This window comes from Varanus komodoensis, unplaced genomic scaffold, assembly GCF_004798865.1.
Source record: "Varanus komodoensis strain SLA01 unplaced genomic scaffold, ASM479886v1 scaffold20_1, whole genome shotgun sequence".
Lineage (NCBI taxonomy): Eukaryota > Metazoa > Chordata > Lepidosauria > Squamata > Varanidae > Varanus > Varanus komodoensis.
The window spans coordinates 10,332,147-10,356,341 of record NW_025335587.1 but is presented as its reverse complement, the minus strand read 5'-3'; the positions used below and the strand labels follow the sequence as shown (position 1 = coordinate 10,356,341).

The window sequence follows — 24,195 nt, the reverse complement described above, 5'->3', positions numbered from 1 at the left end:
GGACATTGTCGATAATTACAATAGTGGCTGCTTCACAGCTTTTGATGTGGACTGTACCTCTGCCTGCCACTTCCTTAACACTTGTTAAGGAAGCCCACTCATACTAGGATTCACTAGATGTCACTTTGTCAGGATTGGGGGGGGTAAGACTTAATTGTGTTTATAAATGTATTGATTAATTAGCTCTTCTATCTTAATATTCTTGCTGAAACAAATTAAATTAGAGATGTTTCAAATATATATACTCCTCTTATTAGTGTACAATACTCTCATTTGACTGAAACTCATGAGGAAGGCCACCATTTTGTGGTGGTTAATTGATAGTATATTTATATCACAATCCAGAAAATATGTATACTCTTATATTAAAACCATGTTTTAATAACCAGCAGCATAATAATCAGTGTTTAATATTCTTCTACAAAAATGCACTTAATTTCTTTCCAAAATAGCCTGTGTTATTACATTTCCATGCTTACCTTAGTGCAACAGCTTTAATGGGCAAATCAATAAAGTAATACAATAATTAAATGGATGCACTGAAAACAATCAAATATATCCGAATGGTAACTGATTATCTTGACATATTTGCAACCATCCCCATCTATTTACAAAAAATGAGAAACAGACAGAGAAATAAAAAGTGGGATGTATTTTTTCAATTCTGCTATACTAAACAAAAACATTTTTGTGCAAAAGATTTTGAAAAATTACTGTCAAGTTTTTGAAAGATTGTGTGTGTACAAACCATAGAAAAAGTCCGAGAAGTTCTAATTTACACAGTATTTTTTCAAATATTACAGTGGTTTCAAAATCATCCATACCGATTATACCTGAATAAATTTCAGTAATACAAATATCGTATTTCCTAGTAAAATGTTAATTCTAATTCACATTATTCGAAATGACATACAAAAATTACCATAGACAATTTCTAGAAAATTGTTTTGCACATCTAACTGGAATGTAGAGTTCCTGCTTCAAGGAAACAATACAAAAACTATTTATTTTACTGAAATAATAAATATTCTTGGGAAAACTGATTGTCCATTTATTAAAAAATTAGAAGATAGCACTTTATTGAATTATAGGGTTGCATAGCAACAGACAGAAAATTCTATTGCAACTACAGATACAAAGTCAAGAAATATCATTTCCCACTCATCATATTGTATTGTATGTATTTCTACGATGCTTCCAGTATAAATTTAAAGTGTATCTTATTTTTAGTACTCTGCTCTTCAGTTATGTTTTAACACAAAATTATGTATTTTGACTTTATGCATGAATTTACACTTATCTCTAGATAGAAGCAGTTTACTTAAAATAATTTACTTATCAAAGTTCAAAACGGAATCCAAACATTCTTCTCTAAAACGGATACAAATTTCTCATTTTGACAGTTACTAAACGTCCATCAGACGATTTTCTGGATGCTGTTAGACGGGAAAACTTCAAGTCAAGTCAATGCCTGATATGTGCTTTCAGAATGGGATGAAAGCAAATTTTTCACTGTGTTTGGTTGCACCTTGACTTAATCAATCAGATATATCTTTTGTGACATTCCCATCTCACACAAGATCAACTAAAAGTGAAATTTCCACTCTACAAGAGTATAATTAATTGCTCTAAATATTTGGCCAACATACCACATTAATTCATAAAAATGTCAGATAAACTGCTTAGAATGATAAGGTTTCTGAGACAAAAAAACAGTGAATAAAGAACTGTGATTAAATAAAATGTGTCACAGTTAAACTTCTTTTAAAAAAATCAAACAAATATTTCCCCCTTAATGTTTGCAAAACAGATGTACTCACAAGATATTTAGTGTTAACCGCACTGTTTAAAAAATCCATTTCATAACTCTTTATCCTGTTAGGCACAAATAAACTTCACAGAAGATACTTACTGCAGATATCTCTTTATACAGCCAGAAGAATCTCTAATAAAATATTTGAATATAAATCTCTTCTAAAACATTCTAGTCCACATTGTAAATAGCTTTATTTACAAAGCTCTGTTTTAATTACATATCTGCTGAAATCACAGTCTCATTATGTCCATGGATATTGGAATCTCCTAATAAAGATGCTTGTTTGGAGTCATTTTTGTAGGGTTTTTGAGTTTTGTTTCCAAAAACAGTTATACTTATCGCACTTGGATGATTTGGCATTGACATATGAGAGAGCAAAGGAATATTTGCATCCTGATTAGATCCTGAAGATGGCAAACTAGTCACATGACCAGTGCTAGTTGAGCCACTTGCACTGCTTGGTGATCGGCTCTTTGGTGGAGGACAGTGTTGAATGACCCGTGCTGGACCTGCAGGCTGATAATGGGCAGCTGGGAAAGCAGCATATCCAGGAGGAATTGGATATCCATTAATAGGAATAAAACGTTGGTTTTGAGGTATTGGTGGGCCAATAAACCCAGCAATTTGGCCTTGTGGTATACCCTGTGCTGGGAACATGTAGTTTGGGTACCTAGGATTACTCAGGTTGCTAACTGGGCTCGCACTCAGAGAAGTTGTTTGAGTTGTAGCATTTCCACCAGAAGGCGTAGTGGAACTAGTATGACTTGACAGCCCCTCCCAAGAGCGCAGCCTGGCATGAATATCTTTAAATCTTGGTCTCCGTGATGGTAGCTCATGCCAGCATTCTGTCATCAAACTGTACATTCTAGGAGGACAGTCTTCAGAACATGGTAAAAGTTGCCGTTTTCGTACCATGTCTATGACTTCTTGGTTGCTAAATCCATAGTAGGGCTGGAGACCAAAGCTGAAAATCTCCCACAGGACAACACCAAAAGACCAAATGTCTGAATCAGAAGAGAACTTGCCATACAAAATTGCCTCTGGGGGCATCCAACGAATAGGCAAAAGGGATTTACTTTGAACTCTGTAATAATCTGCTGAGTATATCTCTCTTGACAATCCCAGATCAGAAATCTTCACATGGAGCTGTTCCCCAATTAAAATATTGCGAGCGGCAAGATCCTTATGGACAAAAAAATGACTCGTTAAGTATTCCATCCCTGCGGCAATCTGAACTGCTATGTGCAGGAAATCTCCATGATCTAAGCTGGATTTTACAGTACCATCCTCATCGCTGCTACACCCAACATCTGAATGTGGAGAACGCATAATGAGAAATTCATGGAGGTCCCCTTGGTTCATGTACTCAAAGAGCATGCAGACTGGCTGTTCTTGAGTCACAACCCCAAGAAGGCAAACAATGTTGTGATGATGCAACTCTGCCATCAAAGAAGCTTCTTGCTGGAACTCTGCCCACTGTTGTGGATTGTTGCAGTCCTTTAGAGTCTTTATTGCAACCAGCTGAGCATGGTCCATGCCTGGGAGATAGAGGTGTCCCTTGTAGATTTTGCCAAAAGCACATTCACCTAACTCTTCCATAAAACGGACAGCAGAAAGAGGCAGTTCTTTAGCTTTGCTCTGTTAGAAAGAAAACAACACATGTCAGAAACAGTGTTGGTCTATTACTGACTCTTGTACAATTACAGGTCTGCTACCAAAGAAGGCTACTGGAAGGATGGAACTACAGAGTTTCCTAAGCAAATGCAACTATCACTATACAAGATGTCACCTTTACTTTATATATAGGATTTAAAAGAACAACAGTGTAACCCACATGGATGTATACATTCACATATAAGACATAGGTGATAGAATAATTTGAGGGAGCAGCTCTTTGTTCAGGGCCTTAGGAAATAAAATGGCTCCGTAATTGAAATTCTTGTTATCCCTGTTATTAATGTTCCAATTTTATTGAAGAAATATGGCAAGCAAACAATTGTTAAGAAAGAAAAGCTGGAAATATGAAGCAGTGTACTTTTATTATAATTTGAAAATGACACTCAGGATTCTATTTTTTCCATTCATTTACAAATTTTAGATAAATACTGTGTGAATTAATATATCAGTAAGGCATTTAAACAACCAGTTGGCTGTGCAGGGATGGCAGGAAATTAACTGTATTGTTGAGAAACAGATGGTTTACATTATACAAATCCTGTAGTCTAAAACCTGTTTAGGTCTGCCATATTGTAAATTATATTTTAGTAATGAAAGTGAAATGACCTCTGTCTGACCTCATGCAGGGCTGTCTGTTTTAACCAACCTAGTGGAAAACTATAAAAAGAAAATGAAGTCAAAAGTTTTGGCAGGAAGGAGATTCATTTTGAGTCAAGCAGTTTTAAATCTACTTACTTATTGTTTGACAGGTATCATACATTAGTGTACCACATGCAAAGAAGTGTAAAATACATATGAGACCTCATGACAAAATAAAGTATATATGGAATTCAGCAGGGATAGTCTGTCCCTATCAGTTGCTTCTATTAGACAATGGATAAGTGTGAAGTCAGTTTATGATACTGAGAAACATACAGTACAATCTGTATGTAAGAAACAGTACAATCTGAAGCATGTACTAACTGCCCTGAATTGGGCATTGGTATAGCTGCTTAACAATGCAATACACCTACACAAAAATTAACTCCACTAAATTCAGTATGCTTACTTCCTGATCAATGAGCATAAACTTGCCATCTATACCTCTTGTATAAACCAGACTTTAAAAAAAAAACATTGAATGAATAAACATATATCCAAACTCAGTATATCATATTTATCATATTTAAAGAACTGTTTTTGTAATGCATTAAAATAGTACAGTATTACAATAATTTCCATAAAAATGCCAAATCCAGCCAGCTAGGGCTGCTATATCATTAAGAAAATGATAAAAACAAAAGGAAGCAAAATATCAAGGATCTTTGAACCTGAAAACCAAAGGAAAATCTGTCTCATTTGTAATGAATAATTGGCATTAGCATATGAAGTAGATGACACCTGCAGTACCTTCTGTTTGTATGCATTTAGCATTGACATTTCTACATTTTGCCCTCTGACATGCTTAGGTTGTCGTTGTACTGGAGGAGAAGACGACTTCTGGTTGTTTCGGCAAATACAGATGAAGAAAAACAGTAAGGCGACAGCCAAGGGAATTGTAACACTTGGCACCAATATATAGATGATTTCCATTTTGTTATTTTCCTTGGAATCCTTTGTGTCTAATTCAGGGAAAAGAGGGTAGAGAACAAGGAGAAAAACATAAAATCACAAAGAAAGACTGTGTTCTTTTATGCGTAATAAAGGCATATGGAACATATATCTCTGATTTGGTTTTGTCTTTATGCATTAACTGTTCCCACAGTCTGCTACATGTCTTGATAAGTAGCCATTGTACAGGGCCTGTATACCCGCTAGCTAGTTGTGTTTTATTAACTTTATGTTCAGGTCAGTTGGATGCATTTTGTGCTGTCTAGTGAGCAGCCACAAATTCTATTTGGGAAATGCTAGCTCAAAAACAAACAAAACCCAAAAAGGTTTTCATATGATTATACATTAATTTATGCAATAGCTACAGAATATGAGGTGAACTTTATGGAATGCTTTTAAAATCCTCAACAGATAATTAGGTTCACATTAGTGTTGGATTTCATGTATTTCTGAAAGGCTTGAGAAACACCAGGGGGCTTGCAGGATGCTTTTTTGTCAGTGGTTGAGTAACAATTTAGATAAGTGAGGCAAAAAGATATATATGCCCCTAAACTGGATTGTCATGCAATTAGAGATATTAGGTATCAAGAGAAAAAAGGACCCAGGAACACTAAATGAATAATTAATTGTTTTTCTACTACTATCTTTTAGCAGACAGGTAGTTTTGGAAGGCAAAAAATGAAATAACATTTTATTTCTCTGTACAAGATGGGCTTAGGTAAGTAATCTTGCAGTAATAAACATCTGCATTGCTAATGGCATAATCCATCAACTACCAGATGCCTATAAATCCCATACAAGTGCAATTTGGCTCACTTTTGGATTGTACTGGGAAGTTGCCAACAAATTTTGGCGCTCAGACAGGCATGCAATACCTTGGCCAAATCAAATTTTAAGGAATGTTTGCTATATCTTTAGGTAAAAACTATACAGATAGCCTATACTATTATAGAGAGCCAATAGATATGCTGTTTAAGACCTTGAAGATATGCAGCTCTACATTCTCTTAATTGCACATTAACATTCTATGAATTGCAGTGTTGGCTTGTATTACTTTTCTTTTAAGTATTCCTAATTGTATTTCTTTAGACATGAGCAAAAGTTCTAATTTTGGGTTTCTCTGATTTATGTCTTTTAGGGATGGGGAACCTTTAGGCATCAAGATGTTGTTAATGAACATCCGCCCCAGCCAATATGGGCAATAATCAAAGGTGACAGAAAATTATTTATTCTAAGCCACCCTGAGACATTCTGTAGGGGACAGGATAGAAAAGCTTTTAATAAATGAATAAAATGTAGTCCAACAATAACCAGAGGGCCACAAGTTCCCTATTGTGGTAGCTCAACCCATGTCATCCACTGGTAGTCTATTGCCTCATTTGAGTACAACACTAAGCTATAGAATTATACAGCATATGCAGTCATTAATCCATCCCTACTAGCATAGCCATTAGGAAGAGTTTAGAAGTTTTTATTGCTGTTAACCAATTGTAACTTGTTGTGAAATCTTGGTCTGGACAAATTATGGTTTATCTGATTAACTACAGTTTGTTGAAACAAGCCAGTACTAAACTGTAAGTTATCATGCTTGCTTGTTTCAATTAACAATGAAATATCAGATTGCCTCATGGAATACTAGCAAATGTGAAGCAGGGGGAGCTTCAAGCCAGAGTCCTGCTGTTGCTTCTTCTTGTAATACATGGGAAGGCAGCAATGCATAGCATTTCCCATCCCAATTCTGGGACACCAGTTGTCCACTCAAAACAAGTGAACTTAATTCCTGTTTAAAATGCTGAACAGCATCTTTGCATTTAGAGTATTGATTTCTTCAAGCTGGATAACTGTGTTTTTCCTCCTAGGCCTACATTAACCTTCTAGGCACTACATGTCATTTTTAGATTGCTAACTGTTGATCTCTATCAACACCCAACACTTTTTCTTAAAGCACAATAATAAATACTGGCCAGTGAAGCATGTTGCCAAAAGAGGCGAGGATTTTGTACAGCAAACTGAGCACTGGTCCTGCTCAAGCCCTGCCAAAATAGGCAAATGGGAGCCTGAATATTAGCCTAAAGCATCTTGATGTGTAAGAAAAGAAGATGTGAACTACTGGGTCAAAGAAACTACATGTAACAAATTGATGAAAGAGATGAGAAAAAGCGGAAATGTAACAACCACCTGATCCATCTTTACAGATCAAAAAAGAAGAGAGGCTTTTGGACTTTTGGCAGCAAAACCTGTAACATTTCACATCACAACTTTTTTCTTTTAAAGAACTCAAAGTGGCTTTACATCATTCAGCCACTCTTCAAAATTATCTTATCCTCACACAACAACCCTGTGAGGTAGATTGGGCTGAGAGTCTGTGTCTGGCCCAAAGTCACCCAGTTGGCTCCATGGCTGAGTGGGCACTAGAACCCAGATTACCTGAGTCCCAGTCTAATACATCATAATGGCTCTCTAATCTAAAATGACATCTTTATCCGTTCCACTGTACCTCTGAAAACTCCACAATTCAATCCAGTTCAGATGTATATTACCCTTGATCCTGAAGCTAGCTGTAGATTTCAGTCAAGATAGTTTTTTTTCTTCACTGTATTTACAAAAGATTTACGTTGTTATCTATTAGGATTTGCAGTTTAATTACTGTTCCATATTTCAAATGCATTTTCATTCTAGAGGATTGAGTAGTAAAATGCATTCAAAAGGAGGCATCCAATGATATCACTAGAATAGCTCCTCTGGAGGATTCGGGGCTAATTCCACATGTGCAGTTAGTTCATTGCCAATTAAGAGGAATTATCATTTCTCTAAAGTGCAGCTAACACTATCTCAGTCAAAAGTATCTCAATTAAGTAGTTTCCAATTCAGCATGCCACCAATTCTGAGTGTTCTACAAGTCCAAAAAATGACAACAAAAAAGCTAAGTTCTAAGGCCAGACATGTTGTGAGCAGAGCTGGCTAGAGCTGGGGGTCAGACTAGATGGCCCAGGGGACCCCTTCTGACTCACTCTGTTTCCATGTAACTAGAGAGAAAGCAGGTCTATTGTGTAACTATGTTTAGAGAACTCCCAGAGACGATTTAAAAATTCATGAAAGTCAAGTACATACACCATAGAACATGTGTGAAACTGGTGTTAAGTTGCAACTGTAACCACTGCAGGTTGGGAGACTGTATTGAATTGTATGAAGCAATTTTAATATAGCTTATGGACAAGTATAGAACCACCAAAAGTACAAAGATGCTTCTTCAGCTCTGGATTGGAAGTCCAAGCCCTTACCTACCTTGTGGTCCCAAAAGTGCTGTTTATAATAAGCAGCAACCTCAGAGGCAAGTAGGGGATAATTTTCAGCAGAAAAGCAATTTAGGACCCCAGTCTGTATTTGGTCTTGGTGGCTGCTTTTTTCCTCCCAAATAAAAGCTACATGGTAAATTAAGCACTTTGTTTAACATGTGACCAGTGCCATGTGTAGTTTGGCCCTTGGGCTAAAGCTACACATGCTGCAAAGCAGCCTCAATAAAATAATTTCCCTATTTTCTTTTCAAAATGCAAGAATTCTGTATTTACCACAAGCTGGAATGTCACAAAGCTCCGATTTAAAATTTTCATCTAAGGTGAAGCACCATGGAGCTTCTTTCTGATTCCCTGGATTACGGCAGTATGAATGGCCACCATTTAGCTCTGGATATCTGATGGCAGTGAAGGTGTGTGTGTGTGGATATTGAGAATTCCATGGTTGGCACTGCCGACCGGATTTTGTGACACTCATAGTCCCTCGGTAGTCTCCTCCTGTGCTGTTGTAACATTTGTGATCTGTGAAAGAAGGCAGGGAATCAGAACAGAACAGAACAGTATTATGCACACAGGCGACTGACAGGTATAAGAACATGAAATGTATCTCCAGCATGGGGTGCTGTTGCTGTCTTATATCCTAAAACCTAATTCACATCCACAGTTTGCAGAGGCCATAAGACTGAGCTTGCTCTATGTTTATATTCTTGAGAAGATTAAAAGGTTACATTTCAATCACAATCTCCCTACCCCCATTCTAAATATTTTTTGAATGCAATACAGATGCAAACTCAAATCTGCCCTGGTAACCCTGAAATGACTCCTTATCTTGGCACTGATGTACAGAGAAATTCTGAAACCCAATTGTTATTGAGCTATCTTGGAAATAAAAGCATTTGATATTATGTTCACACTAACCAGCCTGTGATCTAACATGAACCTTACTCAGTGTCTGGAAGTAGGCCTACTAATATAGCACACAAGGACTTCATTTGGCCCTTTAAGAAGTATTTACTTACTACTACGATCATTTACTTTAATGGAACAAATAGTGGCTATTTAAACAAGAAAGGATTTGGTGTAGTGAATGTTAATAAGCATATGGATATTATAGTAGTACAAATAAGAATTGTTAATTCAGGATGGAAAGACATTGCTCTAAATATGCTGTTGAAAAGCAAAATCTAAATAAAATGGGGAAGATGAATTTTGGAATGAATAGAGATGCTGGTACCCCTCCAAACTCAGAGGATTACAGACATACTTCACAGGGAGAGAGAGAGACACAGAGATTAAAATTGCCTCTGTGCTTCTCTTTTCCTGTAAAACACAAGAGGTTTCTTGGAAAAGGGAGAGAAGGAGCCTGACGCATTGCCAGAATACTTTGTATCTCCACACTGCCAGTCTCCTCCCCTCTCTGCTCCCTGAAATGTCTCCCAAAGTTCTTCTCTGAGGTTGCCCTTTTTACCTTGGAGAAGCAGCCTGTGCAGTTCTTTCATACTGGCTGCAAGGAGCAGTCCAAGTACAGAACCCCAGCTAAGTGGTTGGAGTGATTTTCTGACTTCCTAACTGGATCTGAAAAATCATATGGCTATCTAACTGCTATCTAAGCATGTAAGAAAAGCTAGGCTGGGGCAGATCAAAGGTCCATCTAGTCCAGCCCTCTGTACACAAGGTGCCAAACTGGCTGCCACAGGATCCCTTAAGCAGGATGGGTACAAGACCTTCTCCTGCCGAAGCTCCTCAGAAACTGGTAGGCACACCACCCCTGGTAAAGGGAGCGGCACACAGTCAGCAAGGCGAGTAGCCACTGATAGCCTCCTCCCTCATGAATCTGTTCAAACTCTTTTGAAAGCATCCAGATTAGTGGCCATCACCACTTCCCTATCTGTCTTAAACCTCCCACCAATCAGATTCATGAGAAGATCCCAGGTTTGAGTGTTATGGGAAAGGGAGAAAACGGTCTCCCTCTCTACTTTCTCTACACCATGCAATATTTTAAACACCTCTGTCATGTCTCTCCTTACTCGCCTTTTTTCTAAGTTGAGCAGTCCCATTTTTCATAACTGTTCCTCACAGGGAAGCTGCTCCAGCCCCCTGATCATTTTTGTTGCCCATCCCTGTCCTGACTACAGCCAAAGGATTGCTCTAGCTAGGAATGTACCAAAAAAAGTGTAAGGGATTATATTTTTCAGATGCGAGACTTCAAGTCTACAACAGTCACTTACTCTTATTGATTGGATCTGCCATAGGGATGCCAATGCGGATACAGTTTATAGCCTCAGGACTATCAGGCTGTGGTAGATCTTCACAGTTAGGCAGTTTTAAGCGCATCAGAATCATAGGATTGGATCTTGCAAAGATATACTCAGTTTGGCAGAGGACATTTTCCAGAATTTCACACTCATCACGGCACAGGTCCCGTGGCTTTGCAACGGAAGAAGTCTCATCACAGTATGGAAATGCATAATGGCACAGGGAAGGAATAGCAAACTGGGAACACTTATCAGATAGGTGACTGGAGGTTCCTATCATAGTGAAGGCAGCTGCAATATACACACACCAAACAAGTTTAGACAGTGTAATGTGAATTGGCAAATTCATTCCTGTAACATTTAGACATATCCTAACAAATTGCTCCTTCTAAAGAAATGAACAACAAGAAGTAAAAGTTGTTGATCAGAACAGCACTTTTTAAAAGTCCAATTTTTCTAGAATAATTTCAAGTCAAATTCTGCTAATCAGAGATCTAATAAATACACAGGGTATGTCTGACTGCAACAACAGGAGAGTTGTTAAGCACTTAGCAGGCACAGTGGCTTGTGAACCTCAGTTCAGGGGCTGAATCTGATCTGCTGACTCACAAACTGTACAGTCCTACTTTACACAGGACAGAGAATTACGTATTACAAAGCAGACAGTGGATATGTTCCCAGCCATCCTGCACCCTGCAAATAAGTAATGATGAGTAACCGGACCTGTGCTATGGAACCGATGTGCTGTGGAACTGATTACTGGCCAAGGTAATGGGCTGGATGAGGTCCAATAAACTGAAACTCAATCCAGAGAAGACTGAGGCCCTTTTGGTAGGTGGTTCAGGTTTTTAGGCAAGTAATTTTGGCCCGGTCCTGGATGGGGCTGCACTCCCTCTAAGGGACAGGGTCCGCAGCTTGGGAGTGCTCCTCAACCCAGAACTGTCCCTGGAGGCCCAGGTGGTGCTTTCCGTCAGCTTCAGCTGATCCATCAGCTGCATCCTTAGCTGGACAAACACTGCCAAGCAACAGTGACACATACTTTGGTAACCTCCCAGTTGGACTATTGTAACGTGCTCTACATGGGGCTGCCCTTAAAGACAGTCTGGAGACTTCAATTGGTTCAGAATAGAGCTGCCAGATTGCTGTCGGGGCCCAGTCATTATTCTCATATCACACCGGTCCTCTATCAGCTTCACTGGCTTCCAATTGAAGCCAGGGGGCAATTAAAGGTGCTGGTATTGACCTATAAAGCCCTAAACAGCTTTGGACCAGGATACCTGAAGGAACGTCTATTTCCCTATATGCCCACCCACCCCTTAACATCTGCAGCAGAGGCCCTGCTCCAGGAACCCTCATTGAAGGAGATTAGGAGAGAACATACTCGGAGGAGGGCCCTCTTTGCAGTGGCGCCCCTACTATGGAATGCACTCCCCAGAGAGGTCTGCCTAGAGACGACGTTATATGCTTTTTGGTGCCAGGTCAAGACCTTTTTATTTTTCTGTAATTTTAATGTTTAATATTTTAACTATGTTTTATGCTCAGTCGTGGATTATTTTGTATTATTTGGTTTATATGTATTTATTGGATGTTGACTTGTAAGCTATCCAGAGACCCACAACTTATTGGACAGGGTAAAAATACTCAAACAAACAAATGTCCATCAGATGATCAGGCTTACTAGTTTTTCCCTCTACCCTCCAAGTTGGCTCTGGAATAGAACTGTATCAGCATAGTTCTGTAGTAGAATTCCTCTTGTCTCCCTGTCTCCATGCCAATTGTGACAACTTTTCATTTGCTGCAGTTTGTTATTTTATTATTTTATGTTATTTTTCTGAAGGCTAAAAAAAGTATAACTAGGGCCAGGGGAATTTCATTCTCCAAAACTGTGCACAATCATGTCCACAAATTTTCTTCTCGTTTTTGTCAGTCTTTCACAAGTGTACAAGTGTGTTCCTATGGCTGTCCAATATGCGTAGTCTTGTGTGGTCAATTTCCTCCTATGTTTCAGCTATCAGATAAAATAGGGAATTGGAGTAGGTAACAGACTGGTAAGGCAAGCCTGCATATAGGCTAAATTGTGCACAGTTATCAGGGATCAGTTGCCAAACTGTCAATTGAAAAGCACTTGTAAAAAAAGGAAAAAAGCTGTGGAAAGTGCATGAAAAAAATAGAGCAGTTAATGTAGATGCACAATACTACAAGTGCTCTCCATTAATTTCTCAGCCATTTAATGTGTGCAAATTTAACCTACATTTGCTTCCTGGCTATTATATTTGCATACATATATGTGTATGCATACATACATATATAAAAATGTGAAAGAACTGCATGAACTACACCTTTAAGGGCTCTGAATATGAACTGCCAGAAGTTGGGGTGGAGCGGTGGAGTTTCTGGATTAACTGCAGACTCGGGGAAGTGTTGAAAAGGTGGAGACACTAAGAATTGCTACTTCAACACTTATACCTGAGAGAGGATTATGAGCCAAGGGTGGATATTGTGCCCCTCCTTTTTGATGCACTCACTCCTTTGGCTGTCCCTTGTGCTACTGCTGGGTCCCGTCTTGCCTTCACTGATGTTTCTCCCTGATCCTTTGCATCTGTGTGCAGATTAGCCAGTAGGCAACTTTAACTTGTCAGGTATCCGATAGCAGTAAGTGTGTATTTGGGAATGGATTACCAACAAAAACAGCTAAGAACCCAATTGTGCATTTCTGAGGCATGGAAAGATGAATATTAACAAGCTGGAAACAAGAGTGGCACTTCCAAAGTGCTTTTTCAATATTGGTGGAAGGATAATAATTGGTGAGATTGGTGAGTGCACAAGATGGGCATTATTTGCTACTTTTACTGAATGGGTGTGCAGCTGATTAAAGAAACCCATGATAAAATCAGTCACCTGGTTTGCACAACCAGGCAATCCAATGTGGATAAGAACAACCCTACAGCAAGCTATTTCTATGCGGCTTGTTCCAGAAGAATAAACCACCCTGTGGAAAATGCTCCAGGTTCAGATGACATGCTCAACTACCATGGTGGGTTGTTGTGTTGTCTGAAACTAGTCATGTTTTATGAAAAATTTGGTCCAAAACAGAACAAGATAATTGCACTGAAGTCACTGTTACTGGAGCTGGAATTACTCAAAACAAATTCATCACTCTGGTACCAATGGAATTTAAGGAACATTAACTTTCTCTGGATTGGAGTCACTATATTATATAGTTAACAACTTGTAAATACACATACACAATAAAAATGTAAAGAATAAATCTGAAACAATATACTGAATTATTCTTCTTTTATATATTTTTAAATTACCAATTTCATTTTCATGGTAGCTTTTTCACAATTCTTTTCTTTCTGAATAACTGTGTGTTCTACTAAAAATGAAAAGTGTAAATTAAATCCAGAGCAAGCTTCCCATATGTTTTTCTTTTGCAGGGAGGGGGGCTATCTCCATAGATCATGGCCTACAATTTCCATAAGCCCTAGTCAGCATGGTAAATGCTGAAGGAGCATGGGTGTTATAGGCCAAAATGGAGGACCACAAGTTGCCTACTTCTGCAGCAAGATCAAGAATGACAAAACTGTACTTGAAAATGGAAGAAGGCAAAATTCTTTACCTACCAGTAATTTGATTTTCTATTTCACCCTGCATATGCAGAGACTCCATGTAAATGGTTCGGTTTCCAATAAACCTTGCACATGCTATTCCTCTGTATGGCTGACAAAATCCATCTTCTTCATATTCATCACTAAAACCGAATATGAAAAATTGATGATATAGTACTGTATTATTAATAATAAATAATACCATTATTCTTCACAAAGTAAAGTCAGTTAAAAGCAAAGTTGTATAAAATCTTTAAAACAACATTTAGGAATATTTTCTTTGGTCTAATGAGCACTATGAATGAGAGAGCACAAACTATGTGTACCCTGGACATATATTTGGATTCATTCAAGGTAGTCATATTTTCCACCAATTCTTTTAATGACCTCTCCCCTTCTCCAGTTGGTGATAAAATGTTTCTTTTTATGATACTAGATAAAGCTGAATACTCAGAAGGTTTCCCCCCAGCCCAAAATTTCCTGCCAAAGTCCCAAATTTCCCCAAAAGGCTTGTTTGAGATAAGTTACAGAGGAAAAGTGTTGGGCAAGTTTTAAGCACCTGTACATACTCTTGATCTGTTCCAAATTGCTTCTTCTAAGGCTGGTTTTTAATTCAGAAACAAGCTGTTTCTGAAGGAGAAATTATGCAATGTTAATAAATGAGAACATAGAAAACTAGAAGGATCCATACTTGCCTCAAACTGAAACAGCCAAGGCGAAGCCTTATTTGATGAAACTGCAGAATTAACCTCTCTCTGTATTTTCATTTGGGAGCATTTAGCAAAGATGAAAAATGAAGTACTACCTGGGATTATGAGTACAAGTTTTCTTGTACCAGTGTAATGCCACAACTGGTAGGGTAGGCAGGCACCTGGACGCAGAGCCAGTGAAAGAACTTTTCTTAAACTTGTAATTGTGAAATAATGAATAATTGTTTGTTTTCTAGGTAAATAATTAAGGAGCATAAATTCCCATATAAGATATACAGGTCATGTTTGGTTTAGTGCTTTAAAAGTTTGGAATTCTGCATATTCTCAGGTCATATTGAACCCATAAAACTTTAAGTGAGAGAACAGATTCCATTATGTTTGATGGCTAGCAACACTTAAGTCCCATCTGTATCAATGGTACTAACATCCACTTAAAAATTGGGGTTTTTTTCAAGGCATAATTTTATGAATTTTGCAGAAACAATCCTGCTTAATTCCTGGAATTCTGTAGTCAATCCAAAAGGAACTATATATTTTTAAAAAAATGCATACAAATGAGCAGATGGCCCTAGATGGTCAGATATACTGGTACCCCAAAAGTACATGTAGAAATATGTTCCACTCATTCAGCATAAATAGTAAGAGATAACAGAGAGGGAAAGAGCAACTCCATTGGTTAAATTGGATAACCTTATATGCATCAAGAAAGGTCATTTTACTATTATATATAGCAGACTATGCCAACACATAAACATTAGAACACTATGATTTATTTTTATGTTCTTAACAAACTCTCCAACTATTCTGTAAGGTTGTTCCAACTTTATGTGGAGTAAAATATAAAAGCATTTACTTGGCAAGACCTCATTAATGCAAATGGACAAATAATATTCTGTCATGCTTTCCAACCCCTTCATGGATCACTGCCTTGCCATGGTGAAGGGGCTTGCAGAGCACAATGAAGCTATGAGCTATTCCATGACACTCATTTGCAAAGGTATCTGGTGGTGAAAGGAAAGTCCAATGCTCTATAAGAAAGATCTATACTCCATAGGAACCTGGAATGTAAGATCTATGAATCAAGGTAATATGGATGTGGTCAAACATGAGATGACAAGACTGAACATCGACATCTTAGGAATCAGTGAACTAAAATGGACAGGAATGGGTGAATTTAATTCAGATGACCATCAGGTATATTACTGCAGGCAAGAATCCCTCAGAAGAAATGGAGTAGCCCTCAAAGTCAATAAAAGAGTGGGAAAAGCAGTATTGGGATACAATCTCCAAAACAACAGAATGATCTCAGTTCAAATCCAAGGCTAACCATTCAAAATCACAGTAGTCCAAGTCTGTGTCCCAACCACTGATGCCAAAGAGGCTGAAGTTGACCAGTTCTGTGAAGATCTGCAACACATTCTAGACATAATACCAAAAATGATGTCCTTATCATCATGGGTGATTGGAATGCTGAAGTAGGGAGTCAAAGGATAACCGGAATGACAGGCAAGTTTGGCCTTGGAGTACAAAATGAGGCAGGGGAAAGGATGGCAGAATTTTGTCAAGAGAACAAGCTGGTCATAGCAAACACTCCAACAACCCAAGAGACGAATCTACACATGGACCCTAGAGGGTCAACACAGAAATCAGATTGACTATGTGCTTTGCAGCCAAAGATGGAGAAACTCTATACAGTCAGTAAAAACAAGACCAGGAGCTGACAGTGGCTCAGATCATGAACTTCTTGTTGCAAAATTCAGGCTTAAATGGAAGAAAGTAGGGAAAATCACTAGGTCACTCGGGTATGACCTAAATCATAGTCCTTATAAATTTAGAGTAGAGGTGACAAATAGATTTAAGGAATTAGATCTGATAGGATTATGGACGGGGTAGCAAATAAACCACCCCAATGAACAGAAGAACTATGCAAGAAAGATCTTAAAGATAGGGTGGTTGCTGACCTCAAGACAGACATCCTGGAATGTGAAGTCAAATGGGAGTTGGGAAGCCTTAGTGACAATAAAATTAGCGGAGGTGATGGTATTCCAGCTGAGCTACTCAAAATCCTAAAAGACAATACAGTTAACAGAGTAAGCGTATATTCAATTTTAATTTGAATATATGCTCACTCTGTTTTATAACAAAGGATTGAAACCTGAGAGCTTAAATTATACTTTGAAAAGAGCGAGAGAAATTTATTTCTGATACTGTTTTTGTATAATTTCAAGGTCACTAAAAATGTATAACATTAACTAGACCTCTCAGCTTAAGTTGTCCTCACTATCCAGTCAATAAAAAGTAAGATTTTTATGATCAGCTTGAAGCTTCCTAAAAGAATCATGGAGCTGGAGGATGCCTTGTAGGCCTTCTCATCCAATCCTCTGCTCATCTGAAAGAAGATTCTAGAATTATCCATAGCTTTGGCAAGCTACAAAAATGTAGCTTCTTAAATGTGTGGGCGTCACCAAAGCTATTGTGCACCAGACACTTTTAAGTGACACAGATCCAGAGGGAACTTATTGTTAGTGAATAAATAAGCACCTCATTGAGGTCACAAAACATTTTCCTGCTTAAAACAAAACAACTAGCAGTTGAAGCTTATTATAGCCAGACAGCATCTTCTATTCTATCTGAGGGCAGCAGGCAGGCAACACTGCACATGACAGCCTGTTCTCTAACACCAAATTACTGATCTGCTGCCTGTGGTGGCCTTCTGACCACAGCGCTGGCCCTAAAGATTCCACATGTTCTATTGAGATATATGCCTTTCCATGTAAGTGATCCAAAGCTTATAGCAAATGAAAGTAATAATATGCTTTATGTGGGGCTGCCTTTGAAGATGGTCCAGAGACTTCAACTGGTACAGAATCAGGTAACACAATTAATATCTGGTGTTGGTGTATGGGCCCACATAACACCAATTCTTTATGAAATGTATTGGTGACCAGTTGTCTCCCAAGCCCAATTTAAAGAGGTTCTTTTAACATAAAAAGTCCTAAATGGCTTAGGATCTCCTAGCAGAGACTTATCATAGTAATTATTGCATATTTCCTTGCCATCATTTGCAAGTTTAAGAAGAAATAAATAAAATTCATTTCTGGAAAGTAACAGGCTGCATAGAAAATCTCACTTCTGGACACAAAAGGCATTCAATGTTTATTGTAAGACTGGCCTGCTCTTACAGTTTGGGGCCAGCTCTCAGTCACACAAAAAGATGGTGGAGGATATGTATGGGACAGCTGTGTTCCAGATTTCTGTAGGATAACAACAGCTGACTACCACCTCATTGCCATGGGGACAACAGTTCTAGAAAATAAACCTTGTGGTAGGTGTCAAAATAGGCCAGATCTAGCTCTATGAAAATAGTCTCCGTATTTGCAGACTAAATGGTTTACAATAATTATTTCCTTTCTAGAAACAAAGTTCCACAAGGAAGAGAGGCAAAAGCTATGGCAGATGCTGTCAGATCAACAGCAGCTGTGACTGGTTATGAAACAGCATTGGTAATACTGCTTAGATCTTTCTTGGCAGCTTTCCTGCAGCATTTTTCAACATGAGCTACAATTCATATGCTCACAGTTATGAAAATGGCAGGAAACTCCTAGGACAGAGTTATTTTAGATTTATCTTGGAGGGTGGCTAGCCTTCAGGACTTCATATAAAGAAATGTATGCAACATGAGGGTCAGACAAATGATACAGCTATAAATGCTGAGCACTACCTGTGCGGATGGACCTTTACATTAAAAATGTTGAATCTCTTGAAACTGCACCATTGTGAAAGTATGGGATTTGGCATCTCGTGTAGAAATTGATATGCTGAGAATCTCAGCTTTCATTTAAAAACAAAACAAAATGAAGAAAACCAAAACTACCATAAAAGCTAGAAACAAAACTTGAAAGTTTCTAGTTCTCATGATGACTAAGGTAAGCTTAAAAGCATTTCAGCCAGCATCTGGTGAAATCACAGAAACCCAAGAGACTAAACTTGATGTCTGTGGCCACAATGTGAAGCTTCAGTGCTCCATAGGGCTTTCTGAATTTTCAGAACCAAGTTTGTGAAAAAATAATCAATACAGAAACTGTATTGTTTCTATGATTTATTTGACGTGCAGAATTGGTATTGTTTTGACACCATATTTTGATTTATTTATTTCTAGTAGATTTATTTTTTGCCCTAGCTAATGAATACTTTTCTGCCTATTTAATGATCCCTGCCCAGGCTGAGCAGTTACCTCTTGTTCCACAGTGTATACAGAACTATCATTTTTCTACTCATAGCAATACAAAACTATGCCAACCTTCTATTGATTCTGCAGCTACAGACACTTAAAATACAGCTGGATTTGGTATTCCTTAGCAGATAGTTCCAGACATTCACCCTCAGTTGTCAGCCCAGGAAATTCCAATTAAACTGAAACATGAGAAGAACTTCCTTTCTGCAACCAGAAAAGTTTTAACCCTTAGGTTATTTTAAAAACTCTGTTCTACCAAATTCCTTTTCAGTGGAAATTTGATACTGTTTTAAAATGAACTTAATTAATAGTGGTGAAGTGCAACAACTTTACAGTCAACTAGTTGTAGCTTCACTGGCCACCCAGATGGTTATCCTTTCATTTTTTTGTTGTAGCTTTCTTAGTATAAATAATGTAAGCCTAAAGTATCTGAGTTCCTCCTTACTAAAACATTTCTCTTTTTTCACACATACAAAATTATTTATGTGACTTATTGGACCAGGAAGCAAATATTCCCTAGAGAAATGCCACACAAGTATGTAAGTAGGAATATGCACACATTAGCACATTATGTGACTTGAGCATCTAGCTTATGAGGTAGAGAACAAGATATCTTTTGCCTCCTAGAATTTCTTCCGAATGATCTACATGATCATTGTGCCAAACCCCTAAGTACCTACTTAGATTTTATACAATCCTTGCTCAGACAGAAGCCCTTTATACATAAGATCTGGTCTACTTTTCTGTTTGCCAATTCCATTTGTGTAATGGGCTAGTTATAACTTTAAATACTGCAAGTTATGATGGCATTAACTAGACAAATGTGGCAAATATGAATAGAGCCTCTCTATTCATGGACAAACCAGGTGATTGGGAACTCACCCAGAAACAAAGACATCTTTTTAAAAAGTTTCAATATTTCTGTAACAGTTTTCCCTTAAAGAGCTCTGAGACATTTATATAATGCTATACTGCAGTACAATACACACATGGATACTAAACTACTACAATCATACCAGTTAATCATATGCAAACATGTATATTTAGATTTTATTATGTCTTATTTTGATGCATTAGTCATCTTGCAGAGGGTGTGCAAAATCTGTTTATATTCAACAACATTAAAAACAATCGCAACAACAATGGTAGGCAATATCTTAAACATTAGTATCATCTGAAAGGCATGGGAAAGCTAAGATATTTGTAACTTTTCACCTGAAAGGTAATATGGGGTGGCTTTGTGAGCTACCCTCACAACCAGCTTCCAAAGCTGTAGCATCCATAGTAAAATTTACATGCCATGGGCCCAACTAGATGTTACTTCATGTAGACATGAGATGTGAAAGAAGCACTCTTGAGTGAGAGGGGAAGAATGGGGAGGTATCATACTTTATGGTAGGCCATAACATATATGGCTTTAAAAATCATCACCTTACTAGCAAGCAGAAAAACTGTACCAACGAGTTCCTGGTGGCCAATTGCATTCATTAATAAGCTGCAGCATTCTCCCAGCTACCACCTTTATACTGCTTTCAAGATAAATGCTAGACCATTTCAAAGTTATTTAGACTGCTACATGTACGGGGTTTGGCTTGAGGAGGACTTCTTCCATTTCAAATGGTAATGGAATCCTAGAACACATGATGCACATAACTTTCAATGTCATTCAGTTGAGTGAATGAAGGGCATATGTCCCATCCAAAAGAGGCTCCTCTGAGCAATGGTGATCCTAGGTTGTTGTTTTTGGATCCGCTACACAAGTTTTTTAAAATGTTTCCTTTTATATACTAGGATTCCCTAGGACTCTTGGATGCACACCTTAACATGCTGAAGTGTTTTCATGGGCACTAAGGGGCAAGCATGGAAGGTCTGACTAAATCCTATCAATCAGAATTCATGGAAAACCTATCAACATAATCATCTTTTTGGCTCTGGCCTCTTGGCAGAGCGGCAGAGCAGCAGAGGCACAGGCTGGGAGAGAGTGCTGAGTGGCCAGGGGACTGGCAAAGGCAAGGTAGGAGCTGGGCAGGGGAGCAGAGGGCAGGAGCAGCAGAGAGGAAGGGGGCGGGGCCAGAGAGGCTAGAGGGGCCAGGAGGAAGCAGACAGGCAGGGCCACCGGCCTGAGGGACTGATAAGGCCGCGCTCAGCCACTGCAAGCCCTTTTGGCTCTGGCCTCTTGGCAGAGCAGCAGAGGGACAGGCTGGGAGAGAGCGCTGAGTGGCCAGGGGACTGGCGAAGGCAATGTAGGAGCTGGGCAGGGGAGGAGAGGGCAGGAGCAGCAGAGAGGAAGCGCGTCGCCCCTTAGCTGCGGCCCGGGCTGTCCGGAGACTCCCTTCCCTGAGACACAGAGGTTTGATTGCTTGTTTGTTTGTTTTGTTTGTGCTGTGCTTTGTTTTTCTTCCAATTTAAATTTAAGTTTATTTTATCCTTGTGTGTGTGTGCTAGTGGGTTTTTGCCTGGGAGAACTGGGCGAGTGAGAGGAACTGCAGGACAAACAAGGCAGGGGACCAAGGTAAGGACTCAGAAGGGATACCGATGGCAGACCAGGAGATGGCTTTGGCGGGAGTCACGGGTGTTGCTGTCTGCTGCGACAGCTGCGACATGTTCGCTCTTCTCCCCCAGGAGAGGCAGGGATACACTTGCCCTCGGTGCAAGATGGTGACCCTGCTAGAAGAGGAAGTGAGGTGCCTGAGGGCCGAGAGAGCTCTCCAGGCTCCCCCCCCCCAGAGCAGCCCCCCTCTGGACAGAGGGTTGAGGGAGAGACCACGGGAGGAGCAGCTGCGGAAACATGGAGGTATGTCACCCACAGGAGGAGGAGGCCAGCACAGCCTCCTCCTTCTACTGGCACCAAACTGGAGCTGGGAAACAGGTTCTCTCCACTTGGGGAGGCTGGGGCTGATGAGGTTTCAGGGGACCAGTAGGACCCCCAGCCTGGGACGTCAGGCGGCAAGGGGGCCGCTGCAGGAGAGCCGAGGGCCAGGGCACGGCTGCCCACCAGTACCGGGAAGGTACGGCGGCGGGTGATTGTTGTTGGGAACTCCCTGCTGAGGGGCACTGAGGTGGCAGTGTGCTGCCCCAACCTGGAGACAAGGGAGGTTTGCTGCCTGCTGGGTGCACGCATCCGGCATGTGAAGGACAGAGTGGAGCGTCTTGTTCGCTCCGGGGGTCACCAGCCACTCCTGGTGATCCATGTGGGCACAAACGAAGTGGCCAGGCAGGGTGTGGCTGGGACCACCAGGGACTTTGAGGCCTTGGGGAAGAAACTCAGGGAGCTGAAGGCCCAAATGGCCTTCTCGTCAATCTTACCTGTCCAAGGATTTGGGCCAGGAAGGGACAGGAGGGCCTCCGAGGTGAACGACTGGCTTAGGGTGTGGTGCCAGAAGGAATGCTTTGGGTTCCTTGACCACGGCACTCGTTTTCTTGCCAATGGACTTCTGGCAAGGGACGGGTTGCACCTCACGAGGATGGGGAAAAGGTCCTTTGGAGATGCTCTAGCGAGCTTCGTCCGGAAGACTTTAAACTGAGCTGGGGGGGTGGGTTCAGGCCCCCCAGTAACGTGTCTGCACTGGACAAGAGATCGGGGAGGATCAGGGCTCTGGGAGCAGGGTTTTAGAGATACTGCAGGGACTGACAGGACTCCTACAGAGAGGGGCCAGGTATCAGGGAGGATGGGAGGAAGGAGGAGGCTGGGAACTCCAAGGAAAGGAAGCAGTGGGAAGGAGTTGAGGTGCATGTACACCAATGCTAGGAGCATGGGTAACAAGCAGGAAGAGCTTGAAGCTCTCCTGGGAATAGGAGGGTATGATCTGGTGGGAATCACAAAAACTTGGTGGGATGAAAGGCAAGTCTGGAATGTGAACATAGAAGGGTATCACCTTTTTAGAAAGGACAGGAAGGGAAAGAGAGGTGGGGGCATGGCTTTATACGTCAGGGAAGGGATAGGCTGCAGTGAGATAGAATGAAGCACAGATGGGGATTCGGCAGTCTGGGTGAAACTTAGGGGTTTTGACAGGGAAATAGACCTGACAGTGGGGGTATGTTATTGCCCTCCAGGTCAACTTGAGACCCTGGATGATGTCCTGACAGGCCAGATTCTAAGGATATCTCAGGGGAGAGGCAAAGTAATTATGGGAGATTTCAATCTCCCGGATATTACTTTGGAGACTCACTCGACAGTGACAGCCAGGTCACGTCGTTTCCTTGAAGCTATAGAGGGAGGGTTCTTCTCACAGAGGGTCCGAGAGGCGATGAGGGGGTGAAATATCCTTGACTTGGTCTTGACCAATAGGGAGGAGCTGATAGATGAAGTACAGATTAGGGGAGCTCTGGATGCGAGTGATCACTCCATCCTTTGCTTTGAGATCAGGGGACTGCGGACGTGCAGCAGGTCGAGCACTAGAAGCTGGGACTTCAAGAGGGCCAACTTTGGCCAACTGAAGGCCAGACTGGGAAAAGTCTTCTGGGATAGGTTACTGGAAGGTAAGCGAGTTGAGGAGGGGTGGATAGCACTCAAAAGGGAGGTTTTGGAGGTGTAAGCCTTGACGATACCTCCAGTCAGTAAGGTGGGGAGGCGGAGGAGAGTGCTGCCATGGATGCAAAAGGAGGTGGTTAGAGGGATTAGACGAAAGTGGAACCTCCGTAGGAAATGGGTACTGGGGAAAATAGACAAAAGGGTATACTGGGAGGAGGAGGCCCGTTGCAGAAGGGTTCTTTGCAAGGCTAAGGCTGTTTACGAGCTGAGACTTGCCAAGAATATCAAGAGCAACAAAAAGGGCTTCTTTCAGCATGCAAATAGGAAGAGGAAGGGGAGACAAGTGGTGGGACCACTAAATAAGGAGGAAGGAGATCCAGTGACTGATATGAGGGAACAGGCACGGATGCTAAATGACTATTTTGCCTCTGTGTTCTCCCCAAAGCAGGATGGGGGATATCTGCATAGGAGATTAGATGAGGCTGGGGACTTAGGGGCACAGATTAGAGTCACCCCCCTTGAAGTCGAGGGGCTCCTC

The 24,195-nt window shown here is 40.3% G+C and overlaps 1 protein-coding gene across 1 annotated transcript in view; it reads right to left on the bottom strand.

The window, feature by feature from the left end:
* Nucleotides 1-1,762: 1,762 nt before the first annotated feature.
* The window catches only part of ROR1 (receptor tyrosine kinase like orphan receptor 1), a 138,120-nt gene continuing 115,687 nt past the window's right edge, over nucleotides 1,763-24,195 (bottom strand). Inside the window, exons 4-8 of the mRNA XM_044430351.1 lie at nucleotides 14,258-14,385; nucleotides 10,605-10,922; nucleotides 8,653-8,898; nucleotides 4,883-5,094; nucleotides 1,763-3,454 (exon numbers count right to left, since the gene is read on the bottom strand). Of these exons, the coding sequence (XP_044286286.1) occupies nucleotides 2,030-3,454; nucleotides 4,883-5,094; nucleotides 8,653-8,898; nucleotides 10,605-10,922; nucleotides 14,258-14,385 (2,329 nt within the window). The 3' untranslated portion in view covers nucleotides 1,763-2,029. The remainder of the gene's footprint in view (nucleotides 3,455-4,882; nucleotides 5,095-8,652; nucleotides 8,899-10,604; nucleotides 10,923-14,257; nucleotides 14,386-24,195) is intronic.